Here is a 13,870-nt window from a genome sequence, read left to right on the forward strand (position 1 = left end):
TATCCCAGAGAAACACAGAACAACTGCTCTCACTCTGAGAGTATGGCACATTCTCCCTTCTACCCCAAGCACTATAACTTCCCAGAACAAGATCCATTTTGACCAACACTAGTAGCTATGTCAGGAAAGGCTACAATCAACATTAGAATATTATCTCTGGGAATAGCCTAGAGCAGATACTGAAAGAGGATTAGAAATGGAACAGAAGGAGAAAGAGGGTGTCCCTGGGGCACTGGCCTAATGCATCCAGAGGTCTAATCATAGTGACCCAAAACAACTTTCCAGGTTGTACTACAAAACACAGCATAGTTTGGGTCATCTCTTACTCCCTGCCTTTGCCCTGGGTGCTAGTTCACATTTTTTTTAATACTATGGAATCCAGTGCTACAGTAATTCTTCCCTTTATTATGAACCTGTTATTAACCTATACATAGACTTGACTGTCTATTCCAGCTTTTAATAATCTGCCTGGCCTATGAATCTTCCTTTCCTTGATTCTGGAGTTAGCAAGTATCTTTGCCACCATCCGTCCCTGTGATTTTAGTGAGATGTGATTTTGTGAAGAATGTAAACACATTCACAAAACTTCATAACGCAAACTCAGTAATATCATCAGAACTGTACAGAGTGGGAAAATATAAAGCGGATAGAAACTCTGTCAACTAAGCTACATTACTTTTGCTATATTTAGTAGCCAGGCAGACAGTGATGCTGCTACTGCCAGGTATATCTTTCCAGGTATATTCTTAGCTTAAGAAACATCTACCAACTATAGAAATTCCCTTGACAACCTAGTCTAGGTATCTATTTTGTTTGTTCTGGCCTTATATATAACTAATCTCCATTCATGCAAACCAAAAGAACTTCATAGCAGGTCTAATATTAACATGTTCTGCCAGAATAAACTGTTTGGTAGGATTTGGTGAACTGAGACAGCATTAAAACAAAAACGATAATATAATACCACTTCATACTTAGATTACACTTTACATGTAGAAGTACCACAAACAACATTACTTGATTAACCAATTAATCAAGAAGCTACAAAATTAGCTACATTAACTAATTAATGAATCAAGAAGCTATTAATAGCCTGAGTGAAAGGATATCGATTGCTGCTAGAAGAAACAATGCAGCTGCTATGTTATGTTGCAAAGGTAAGAATTTCAGAGTCAGAAATAATAGTTCACAGATCTATGTCGATTTATGTGCATGGATTTGAGGTACGTGCTAAAGGTTTGTGACATGGGAAACCAGAAAAGAGCTTGAAAATACACTATCCAATATAAGTTGTTTGGACAAGGCTCTATCTATAGATGTCCCTGTTCTTTGCAGGGCAGTTGGGCTACATGACCTTTAAATGTCCCTTCCAATTTTAATGATTCTATGGTTCTGTAAAAAAGAGATGTTAGAAAGTGAACCATTTTCAAATAGAAAAGATTAAGCTGTGGCTGAAATACCTTACAAGAAATACCCACTCTGCTGAAAAGCTAGGAAAAATTAAGAGAAAACATACTCTTACCATATTTAAAGTTTGCAGCATCAGAAGTTGCATGCATTATGGGTTCTTAGAGATGTACTGAGATATGAACTGCACTGAGTATTTTCCAATTAACTAATCTTTGATGGGAAAAAATGAATGACTTTCTCAGTACATGTGGCTCACTCTACGATCATGACACAATTTAGTGTTTGCAAGAGTTTACTGTTAGCCTGTATTCTGTTAACCTTCAGAAGCAGGGGAGCCCAATATCTGCACCTAAATGGAAGAAACAGAAACACCCTTCCCATTTCCGAGTGCTTGGGATATGAATCCCCTGAGAGCAAGTGAATTAAAGATCTACTTTCTTGTCATTTCTTGCTACCATGGCAATTTCTTTACAACCCAAGCTCCTTTCCAAGCTACACAGTCTACAGAGTAAGACTACAGCTACTTCCAGTAACTTCTCTGATCTTTCATATCTCTGATTTCTTTACCCCACTTTGACAACAAGGCCAAGCAGTAACAGAGTCCCAGCTTCTATTTGTACATACGTCATCATAAAGCTACAGTAAAGTATGAGTTAAAATAGCTGCACTGGTAACTGCCAGCAGATCTTGTGCAAAGGTTCTATAGGAACTATGGGTTCATCATTCAGAATCCTCCATCTCTCAATTGAATTGCTATAGCAGCACCTCTGGCACAGAAAGGATGCCTGAGACTGGATCAGCTCTAGCTAGTGATTCCAGAACATGGAGTAAGAGAATTATGAAGGCTGGAAAAGACCTCTAAGATCATCTAGTTCAACTGTAAACCCATCATCACTATGACCACTAAACCATGTCCTTCAGTGCCACATCTACACATTTCTTGAACACCTCCAGGAACAATGACTTCACCGCTTCCCTTGGCCACCTGTTTCAATACCTGACCACTCTTTTGGAGAATAAGTTTTTCCTAATAATCAACCTGAACCATCCATGGTGCACTTTGAGGCAGTTATCTCTCATCCTATTGTGTCATATCATTGTAAAATTTCAAGCTATGCCTCTGCGCTGGAGATTAAGATTACTGCAGGCAGCAACACAGGCACTATAGGCTGTGTGCAGACTGCCACGTGGTCATCACAGCAGTAGAAGAGTAGGAGGGTTACCTATTTTTTCTAAATTGACCTGTGATAAAACAGGTCTTATGTAATGAGATTGTTGATTCACTTCCCCCACTTTCTTATTCCAGTGTTCACTCCCCTCCCTTAAATTGTATCAATTTTCAATCTTTGGTAAAAACAGAAAATGAGAGTAGAATATTGTATCTCGTAGCATTTCAGCATTTGAGAGACAGTCACATCAGCACAGTTGAAATAGGAAGAAGTTCACACCAGGTATTGCCCTCTCTCATTAGGCAATTATATGGACAGAAAGAGCTCTTGTCTGAGTGCAGAGAGCTCTCAATTTGCATGACTCTTGAAGCCAAGTACTAGAGCAGCCTACATTTCATTCATCTTAATTGGCATAAAATAGAGCACATTATGGCAGTCAGTCTCTCCAAGGATAAGCAACATAAATTAGATTATACACCCTGGCACGCAAGGCAGCCTGGTCCCAGTCCTTGCTTCCTATGAACACTGATTTAGGTGCACACTGTACTGCAGAAGCCATAGATGCTACAGATAACAACTGAGGCTAGATGCCTGGGCTACAGCTTAGTAAAAAAAATCCTAAGTACAGCATCTCTGTGACCTGATATAGAACAGAATCTAACATTCTCTACAAAAAAAAAAAAAAACCAAAACATTTTTCTGTGTCACTTCCCAAATGGGGGATGGGGCGGGAAGGCAATTCTGAAAACCACAGTCACAATGTCTTTTTAGTCTAACTGTAGTGAGTGTCTATATGGCATACTGCTGGTGAGGAACCTTCCCCTGCTAATACTAGATAAGTAATTCTCTTTCACACAGTATGGTTCTGGAATCAGCTCTACTGCTCAGGAAAAGCCCAGGCTCCCTGCCTAAGATCACTATTTATACTGGATGCCCATTAATTGCATTGCTTGGAATGATTTGCTGTGAGTTTTCCCTTTTTTTTTTTTTTTTAATTCTAGCTGCATTATGTCGTGATCTGATGATTGATTGGGCCCTGTGAGCAATCATGAGCCCAAGCCTATTGCTGCTAGCTTGATAGAGTGTATATCTCTATTTCATATTCAATAATGATGAATGGTCATGGCTTACATTTATATAGCGCCTTTCATCCAGAAAGATCCCAAAGCGCTTTACAAATTGATTTACTGTGAAAACTATGGGGTTTATTCTCCGCTTCATAAGCTCGTATAAATCCCATTGAGTTACTTGCACTTCATCATGGTACTTGGTATTGCCCAAACAAAGCACAAGCACTCTTTATAATACACCTAGGAGAGAGTCAGGAAGCACTTACGTAAATACGCAAGTGTTCAGAACCTCAGTTTTACGTCTTATCCAAAAAACAGCGTATTTAGCAGCAAACCATCTTCCTAGTCCTTTGAAAGCGCAACTTTCCGTGCTACTAGCAGGACTTTCTGCAGAAAAGCAGTCCTTGCAGGGGTCATCTCCAAGGACTGAGCCTACCTGCATGTGACTGCACTCTGAGGCAGTAGCTGTTTAACAGACAGTTCCTTCTTGTTTAAAAAACAAATGAACAACAACAACCCCACACACTATTAAGCAGAAAGCTACAATCAGTTGACTACTAGAAGCCATCAAGATAGGTTGTATGGGCTTCTATGAGACTCAGAAGAACAGTAATAATAATGACCAGATAGTTAGCCATAGCATGATGCTCTATGCTAATGATTTGAAGAACACTACCCACTTGACTTCTTTGTTCAGTTTGGGGTGAGAAGGATGACACACCGTGGCCATCTCCTTCAAGAAGGAAAGTTGTAACTGAGTACATGGAAAAATATTTTCACCATAACTCAACAGTGGAACATGTCATCCAGAGAAACTGGGGAATCTTAAACTCTGAAGGTTTTCAAGTCCCAGCCCAATCAATCCTCTCCTGCACACTCCTCTGCTCATCTAGCACTTTTTCCAGCCTCCTTCTTCACTTAATTCCTCTTGTGTCTTATGTACTGCATGCCATCATGACTCATGGGCCACCTTCTGGCTTTGATGTAACTAGGAGTGGAGTGAGAATAAGGGTGACAATTCTAGTTTTAGCCTGTAAGATGACAATGGCCTTCACACGTTTGGAGGAACAGTGAGACAGAGGACCAGATCAAGGCGCACAGACCTAAGGATAAAGCATGTTACTTTATCAGCAAGACAGCAAATAAGTAGCACCATGAGGGCAGGTACTTACTTTTTGCAGAGAGCATTACCAGAACTCAGCTGTCAAACACTAAAAAGTAGCTCATATAAGCCACCGAAAAACAAATCTCAAAAATTTGCCTAATTTTGGCAATGCAGGGCTATCAGGAAAAGTGTACTAATGGCTTTTTAACACATTTTAAATCCTTATCTCACTCCTTTCCATACAATGGAAAAAGTTCCTTAGCCAATAACATCAATACTTCAGTACAGTCAAAACATGCATTGCTGACAGTCCAATAGCAGGATTTATTTAGTTAACACCAGAAGTTACAGGTTCCACTCTCTCTACCAATCAAATGTTTAGAAACCATGGACTTCCATAATTATCCTGTTTGTCATTCTTTATTGATTATGAAATCCACCAAACTCATGAGATCAGAGCCAACTTTTTATAAGAAAAAACACGCGCACTTGGAGAATAGCAAGAAATTCTTACAATCTGCTGTTTGGAAGCTTCAGAGAAGCCGAAGAATCATCCTGTAGTTACTGTTTGAGGATAGAACAGTCTTAGTCATGAACTACACAACTTGACTAAGCTTTTCTAACTGGACAACCCCAAAGTGACACAACCAGAGTAGGCTACCAATGAGCAACATGATGCAAACTGCACAGGCTGACTGAGGGCACCCTTGAAAACAGAAGCAGAAAAATAAGTTCATCTCATGCAGCGAGACATCGTCTGATCTTATTATTCAGCAAGTAATTGAAAAGATTTTACAATTTTTTTATTCTTCAACGACTTGCTAACAACCACGGGACACCTCATCAACACTGAGGAACAAGTGATAAGAAAGCCATGAAGTAATTCTGAATTAAGGAAATCCTATCAAATTATGTAGTTAAGGCAACAGGGTCAGAGTCCGTTTCCTGGCAAAACAGCCTTTACTTCACACTGAAATGGCAGCATAAATAACATATATTGAACTTTTACTGGCACTCAGATGAAGAGTCAAGGATCAAACAAATGCTGGAGACTGAGATCCTCCCCAGTCTAGGATAATCCATTCTTTCCATAGAAGAAGTCACATTCAGAAGGACGGAGATGCCAAGTAAGCCTACACCAACTTTATCTATCCCAAGTATAAAGAGGGAGTATTCTGACAGCCATCCACAAGCATCAGCCTACATTTTGTTCACCAGCACTGAGCTCACATCATATCACTACTATCAAAAAGGAAGAAGATATAGCCAATATTTTGCAATTGAAAGCAATGACTTTTAAAAGCCTTAGAAGACAATGTGACAGGTAGCACTCAAATACCTTAACTTTTATATACAATCATAAAATGAAGCAATATAACCTTAATAAAATAAAACTTGCAAGTTCCCTGGCCTTTCCAAGCAGATCAGTTTAGACAAAACATAACAGTGCTTAACATAGTGTGATTCAAAGACTGCAATGTTCAGCTTCACAAGCCTACAGCATCATCATATCTGTCTGCACACAATGGTTCCCATTTAGCCAACACACCTTTCCCAGAGATGGTGCAACAGGAGCCCACAGCAGCCAGAGCTACACTCAGGCATGGCACTACCTAGGATGAACATGAAAGCACAAAGGGCATACTAAAAACTGTTAATCAGTGCATGAGGAAACAGCGTTTTACATGAGTTTGTTACAAAAGCAAGTAGAAAACTACTGAGCTCCTGATTGGTTTTTCTTTTTTTTTTCTTTTCTTTCTTTTTTTTTTTTTTTTGGTTAATTGTTGTTGTTTTTCCCTAAGTGTCAGAAAGCATGAACCCTATTTGTATAAGAAAACACATGATCCTCTTCAGCCTCCCAGTGCGGAGGAGCATGTTGCGCTACACCATCCCCCTGCAGCCCTCCCTCCCTCTCATCCGCCGTAGATATACAAGGCTAAGTTGATGAGCTGTTCAGCTTAGTGTGAAATGTGTTACATTTTCCCCCCAGCTGCTTCCTGATTGCAGTATTTACTTTTAATCTCCTCTGCCTCAATGCCCGATAAAAACTTTGTCACATTAGATGGTGACAGATGGGAAAGAGAAGGGGGGGATCACTGCAAGGGAACGTTCTGGCTTCCCAATAATTTTTCACAACGCCAATTATGTCCTTCAGTGCTTCCCGGCATGTGCACCCATGTCAGCAGAGAAGGAAATAGAAAGGCATAAATAAAGACAAAACCAGGCCCCGCACGGCTTTAATCTGCAGAATAACATTTCTCATTTCAGTGAAATATTGTTGGATTTTCTTCCTGTACTTAGAATGGAGACACACACACACACACAAACACACAGAGACACATACTCAGAGTTCACAACTGCCTACCTTATGCATAGGTAGCAACTCCATGGTGTTGTGAATGGAAAAGAACAGGTGTTTTCTGCTTTCTGAAAGATATCAACATTCAGAAAGCCAAGTGTTTGGTTCTTTAATACAACTGCCATTGGTTAAATGGGGATAACACATAAATTGTCATATTTAGGGTATTAAAACAGTTCTTAGATAGTTAAAGATCATAACCCATCACATTGCACTTGAAGCTGATGAAACATCTGTTTACAAGTCTAGTCCTAGATGCTGTTGCATTTGCCACCTCTAGATCCAAGACAACAGGTAACAAAATCTTTCAAATCTGAGTTTCTTCCTTTGGTCTCCTTGAGAAATGAAACACAACAATATCAGCATGAATTGGTGGAGATGTATGCAGCAGAAGCTGAAAGTAATCATGAAGCAAAGTGAGAGAGCTTGAGGAGGAAAATGAGAGATTTGATCTGGGCTTGGGGTTTGACATTAGCCTATCTTATCAGGACCAGAAAATGCTACTTTTTGTTTGCCTTTGCTGTATTTAAGAAAAAGCTTTATGTACGTTCTTTGTAAACAAGAAAAATGTTTATTTGAAGTGACAGAACCACATGTGTTTTGGAGCACAGCAACTGGTCCCTTCTTGACATCTGTGGCTCAGTCCCAAGCAGGTGACTTCCACACCAAGCAGAAGAGGAATTCTGCTTCTGTCCCTGAGAAGTACCTAATGAATTAGCAGTAGCTGCTCCAGGGTATGATAGATGTGCAACAAAAATGAGGGGAAAGGAGCTTCAACTGGAAGAAAAACGAAAAGGTAACTTTAGATGTAAATATTGTGATTGTGTACATGAATGTTCACAGGTAGAGTGAATTCAGGCATATTCCATCAGGACAGAACTTGGAATGCAGGCAACTTGATTTAAAGTCAAGACAACGTCCCCATACATGAGATTAGAAATAAGATACACTGGACATGAAATAAAGCAAGTACTCTATTATCTCTCAAATCAAGAGGCTTCTGGGTAGCTACAGATTGGCCACTGATACTAATTCAGCCTTTGGAAAGAAAAATAAATGTGAATGAAAGACCTCTGGGCTCAAGGCTAGAAGATTTAGTAGACAACAGGCAAGGCTGTAAGGCAGAAACAATGAAGAAGACACAGATAAAATGAACTATGCTTTATAAGCAGCCGGGGAACAAATGGCAGAGCCAGCTAAGAAAAGATATTACTAGCAACCTGTTGCCTTAAGTTCTTTAAGTGTAGCATTGCTTTGCTGGAATAGTTAATTAGTAACAGGAACATTCTGATCTCAGACAGACTCCTCGTAGTTGTGAAGGACAGCTTTCAGCAGTCATACCTGTATATATGCATCTGTCAGTATAGACTCATTAGAGGCAGGCATACAGAACTGATTATGACAAAGAGATTTCTCCACGAAGATCAGCTACAATGGGCTCAGCATGATATTATTGTGGCAGGTAAAAATGCCATCTTACCCTACAAGAAGTGAGGAAAAACAGGTTTCTGAAGTACTTGTTGCCTGAAAAGGGCACAAATTAGCAGTATCATGCTGGCTAGAATTCAACAGATGTAAGAACAAGATACAGAATCTACTTAGAAAGTTCATATGAAAAGGAATGTCAAAGCAAATTGATTAAAGAAAAGGCTAGAATTGAAGAATTCAAATCAGAATTGTTTATAAAACACAGTTGCCTTTCCATAAAGGATGAGGTCTGAAGACTAGGTCTGTATTTTAGCTGTACCTGCTGGAGCCTCTGGAAGGAACTTGTGATTGAGCTGCTAAGAACAGCATTGTATTTGCTAACAGGTGAGATGGATAATTGCTGCAGTGTACCATATCCCAGGGTGATGCTCTCCATTTCTTCTTTTTATGGATGTACCAACTTCAATCCGTTGTGATTTACTAATTGATAAAGATTCTAAATAATAAAATGTATAGGCATATTGTTTTTATCTACCCCCCAAATGAGTTTCTCAGCAAAAATCACATTCTCAACAGGCAGAATTTTGACAAAATAAAAAGAAAAAAAAAACAAAAAACATATTCAGAGATGTACTACCCTAATGACTTCTGACCTACAAGTATAGTTTTCCCAGGCCAAAGAGCTGAATCGTGTATTTTTGATACTTTCAGGAGATAGTCAATCACTTTTACTTGACTTTGTTGTCATCTGCACATTATGTTAAAGGAGTGGAAGTGTCCTATGAATCAGAGGAAGAAGAAACATTTTCCAACTAATATTTTCATTTCCTTCTACCTTGGAATGATAAGAAGTTCAAATGTAAAGAACCCTTTCTCTTCTTTTATCCAAAGTTTATTAAGCAATAATCATGTCAAGGCTTCTTCTCATGGTTTAGCTGCCTTGTCTTGCATATGCAACATAACACAATCAAAAGGATTTCTGTTCGCCTATCTTAGAGATTACATTTAGATCGAGACTACTTAGGTACAGTAACCAAGAGTTAGAGAATCCCTCTTGCTTTCCTATTAAGAAGTTTGTACATTTTCATGTATATCCCCCCCCAAAAAAATCAGACTTTCCTTCATTTAGGCACAATAAATTTCCTAATGATGGGAAAAAAACAACTGCCAGATACACAATGACTGTACAGCTGTGCGCCACGAGGATGCCTCATGCTACCCCATTAACTTTAGTCTCTGGATAGAAGAAAGAAACTCAGTCTCAGTATGCACTCCACTTCGCTCTGCCTTGAGTTTCCCTGGTGAACAACACCACTTTCTCCAGGGAAAACTCCAGCTCCTGAAAATAACAGGAAATCTACTTGGCTTTCCCTAACCACATGGCTCAGCATAGTAATGGAAAGGAGCAAGTCATCAGTTCAAGTCAAAAATCTGCTCACCTGTTCAACACAAATCATTGTAGTCCATATGACTAAGATAATTATAGTGTTACATAATGTAAACATGTGGGAAGTGCTCACTTGTTTTGCCAGCAAATTCCAAAGTGCTCTTAAAAGAACATAGAGGGCACAACTAGCAATCCAACTGGCTGTCCAAGAACTGCCTACATTATGTTAAAGAGGTAGTCAGGAATTAACAGGTATACTCTTCCTGCTTCTTGCACAGATATGTGCAGCACTTATTTCTGCAGCTTCTCAGAGAATCATGCTTGTATGTAGCAATATGCTTGTCAAGGTACTTGTAAAAAATTAAAAACAGCTTTTTACAAAAGACCTAAAATAAATGCCTCAGTCTTTCTGAACAGTCTACTCTCAGTTTGCATAGCTAGGAGCAATGACGAGAAAAAAAATAACATGCAAGTAAATTTTGCCTGACCCTTGCTATCTCTTAATCACAGGATGCTTACCATGCTCCTGTGGGACATCACATCTGTCAGCACTCGCCCAGCCACAGGGTGCTCGCTGCTGTGCAGTGCCAGCCACAGCAGCAACCTGCAGTGCACAGCCAGGAGGGCAGAACAGAAGCCAGCTCACTGACTCTTGCTGACTGGGTCTCACTAACATTTTCAGATCCTCAGTGAATAGAGGCTCAGAAGCTTAGTACAAGATTTAATGTCAGCACTTCCAATCACCCCAACATTCCCACAGCAATCTCCACTCTAGCAACTTGATATCTACCTTTCCAATAGAAAAATATGCAGGTTAAAAGCATTAGTGATAACTTTATTCAGTTGGCAACTTCTAGATACTTAATACAGTATGTAACAATTCCTAACATAGAACAAAAAGCAACAGACAAGTACCGCATGCTCGCATCATCCACACTAACTAGTTTTTAGCTTACAGCATGGAGATCTCTAGGATTCCTCAAAATGCTTGACAGAGCACCACACATGGCGACTGCAAGTAGCAATTCCACTGTCAGCATCACTACAGGAGCCCAAACATTCACTAGAAAGACTTTTTTAGAGATCCACTTAAACACATAATAAATGTGTTAAGTACTAAATAAACATTTTAGCTGGACTAATGAATAGGCATCAATATGTGGATACTGTTACTGGATTTGCCATTGAAGTCTTTAATGTCACCAAATAAAACTCCTTCTCAGAACATTCTATTGATTTTGAGGTGAATAATAGGTATTCACAAGGTATCTATGCAATTTGGCTTTTCTTATTTCCTTAAAAATGACCTAACTTAAGAAAAAAATGTCCTGAAAAAGAATTTTCAGTGAGAAGAGCATCTTTTTCCTTCTGCTCTGCAGAAACTTAGTATGGATAAATATCTATTGGTAGGGGAAAATAACACATGGATACAGAATCAAAGAGTTGTTTAGAGAGCAGTGAACTGGTAGAAAATCCTTTGGTCAGAGCAAATACAATATTGTTGAAAAGCACACAGGATGATTTCACTACAATTATTTTTTTAACATGCATCTAAAGGCAATTGTTGTGAGACAAAGGAGTGATAATAACTTCTCTTTATTCATCATTAACGAGAAGATTTAGGGCTATATTCAGTATTGGTTCTCAGCATGGCAGAACATAGGAAAACAGGAGGGAGTTACAACAAGGTCTGTGATTCTGCTGAAGGGACAAGCAAGCATATTCCAACCCATGCAGCATGGAATGGATACACTATGGAGCACATGAAAACAGACATAACTGCTGGAAGGAAAGGAAATGCAAAAATGGGTTGTAAATAGCTCTAAATGAGAGATATCTCCCAACAACAAGGTCACAGTACCCAGTGGTGTCCAAATCAGCGACACACAGGAGCATCATAACTAGACCTATGTACAACTCGTCACCTTCTAATGAACAGGAGGAAACACAACAGGAAAGTACTGGATACGCTCTGTGGATCTTAAGCAGCCAATGAACCACAGCTGAATAGAAGGGAGCATCTAAACAGAGACTTAGCTCAAGGTCTGCACCCTGCTCTCACAGACCTAGCAAGCAGCAAAACCACAGGCTTCAGCAAGATAAAGCAGCAAGACCACTAAAACAGGCCTGGAATATTAACATTAGGACCTAGGGTCTCTACCCTTGCCCTTCAAAGAAGTAACAAACAAAGAAACAAATTGTATAAAGAAATTTCAGAAATTAGTTTCAATCACACACTTCTTGCCCACAACTAGTGAAAAAGTGAATTGTGGCCCTCTGGAAGCTGAACAGGGGCCTTTTGAGCTTCTCAGGGTTTGTGAAGGGGAGGGTGGTGGGTTTCAGATTATCTCACAGTTCGAACTCGTTAATGAAAGAAATAAATTAACCAAGCTCATTTTTCAGGGAATTCTTGTGTAAACTGGAAATTTTCCAGTCTGTGAGCCCTGCACTGTGCTAACCCATAAATCACAGCAAGCAGGTTGTCTGTATAGTGATAGCAGCACGTTTGGAGATGGAGGTGGGGGGAGAAACCAGCATATGTTCATGGAGGGAAAAAAAAACAAAACAAAAGCAAAACAGAAAAGAATATCTCCTTGCCCATCACTGGAACAAAATAAAAGTCTTGGCCTCAGGCACTGGAACATACGCTGTCTTCAAAAAGCCCCCCAAACCAGGGGAAGGCACCTGAAACAGGTCAGCTTTTAATTGAATACAATATTAATTACAGCGTGCACCATTAACGATTTGTGGGATTTGACTAATTAATGTAATAGTTTTTGAGTCACGCTCATTAAATATGAAAATTACGCCGGTGAAAGGTATTGGTTTCATTATCAATCTTGTATGGACAGGAATGGGAGTGAGGAGTGAGAGTGGAGGGGAAAGATTCCTACCCCAAGTTACTGTGTTCTTAGCTGTCTCCTCTTGGAATTGGTTCAGATGGCAAAAGGAAGAACTAAAGAGAAGAGGAAAGAGGCAAAGAGAAAAACAAGCACTGCCTAGTGGTGTGAGCAGGTGGTTGCAAGTCAGGATCCAAAAGCTATTTACCTCTTAGCAAATTTCACTTTTGCTTAGTGGACAAAGCTGGCTGGTCTGCATGTAGCTTCAACTAGTTGCCTTCATTTCCCATCATGCTTAGTTTCCTTCATCCCCTTAGAACAAGTATAACAAGAGAAACTGATGTCATATGGGGCACTTAATTCACTGACCCATATAAAGCTTATGGTGGTTCTTTAGTGGAAAACTACAGGGAAAGTTATTATCACTGCTACAAGTCAGCTCCAGAGCATGATTATGCACTATCAGTATGTTGAGTTGTTCTGTCATAGGACACATCAAGAGATTCTACACCTCTCATACCTATACAGTTATCCAGAGCAGAGGTAGCACTTCTGGGAACTTCTGTACAAACATATGAAAGAATGTCTTTACAGTAGGGGTGAAGGAGCACTGCAATAGGTTGCCCAGAGTGGTTGTGGAGACGTCATCTATGGGCATATGAAATTCAACATCTGGATTGCCTACTCATGCAACCTATTGTAGAGAACCTGCTTTGGCAGGGGGGTTGGATTTGATGATCTCTTGAGGTGCCTTTAACTCCTACAGTTCTGTGGAAAGGAAAGCCCTTGCAGCTACAAAAATATCCACGTTTCAGCCACCTAATCAATATAGCTTATGGTCTTTTGTATCTCCTGAAATTTTACTAATTTGAGCTCACAGTGTTTAATGAATTTAGCACCCTATACTGTTGAGATATGCTGTCACTGCCTGCTGATCTATTTCTACTTCATATTAAATGTTCCTTAAGCTCAAATGAACATGACATTAGATACTTTCAATTTCAGTTACTAGAGAACAAAGTAAGAGCACAGAAGGTGCTATTGAGTTAACTTTAAAGCAAGCAAGCACGGCTGGCTATACTGAAACTGCAGAAACTACGTA

At 39.6% G+C, this 13,870-nt stretch overlaps 1 protein-coding gene across 10 annotated transcripts in view; it reads right to left on the bottom strand.

Moving 5' to 3' along the window:
* LOC107315106 (uncharacterized) overlaps positions 1–13,870 on the bottom strand; it is a 149,059-nt gene that overhangs the window by 89,278 nt on the left and 45,911 nt on the right. The window contains exon 3 of one of the 10 annotated variants that reach the window (XM_085549246.1): positions 7,120–7,181. The exons of the other annotated variants lie outside the window; for them this stretch is intronic. Coding sequence (XP_085405372.1) covers positions 7,120–7,143 — 24 coding nt within the window. The 5' untranslated portion in view covers positions 7,144–7,181. The remainder of the gene's footprint in view (positions 1–7,119; positions 7,182–13,870) is intronic. 10 annotated transcript variants of the gene reach the window in all.

Source organism: Coturnix japonica, chromosome 5 (genome assembly GCF_054131305.1).
Source record: "Coturnix japonica strain WE chromosome 5, WE-NBRP24, whole genome shotgun sequence".
Taxonomy (NCBI): Eukaryota; Metazoa; Chordata; class Aves; order Galliformes; family Phasianidae; genus Coturnix; species Coturnix japonica.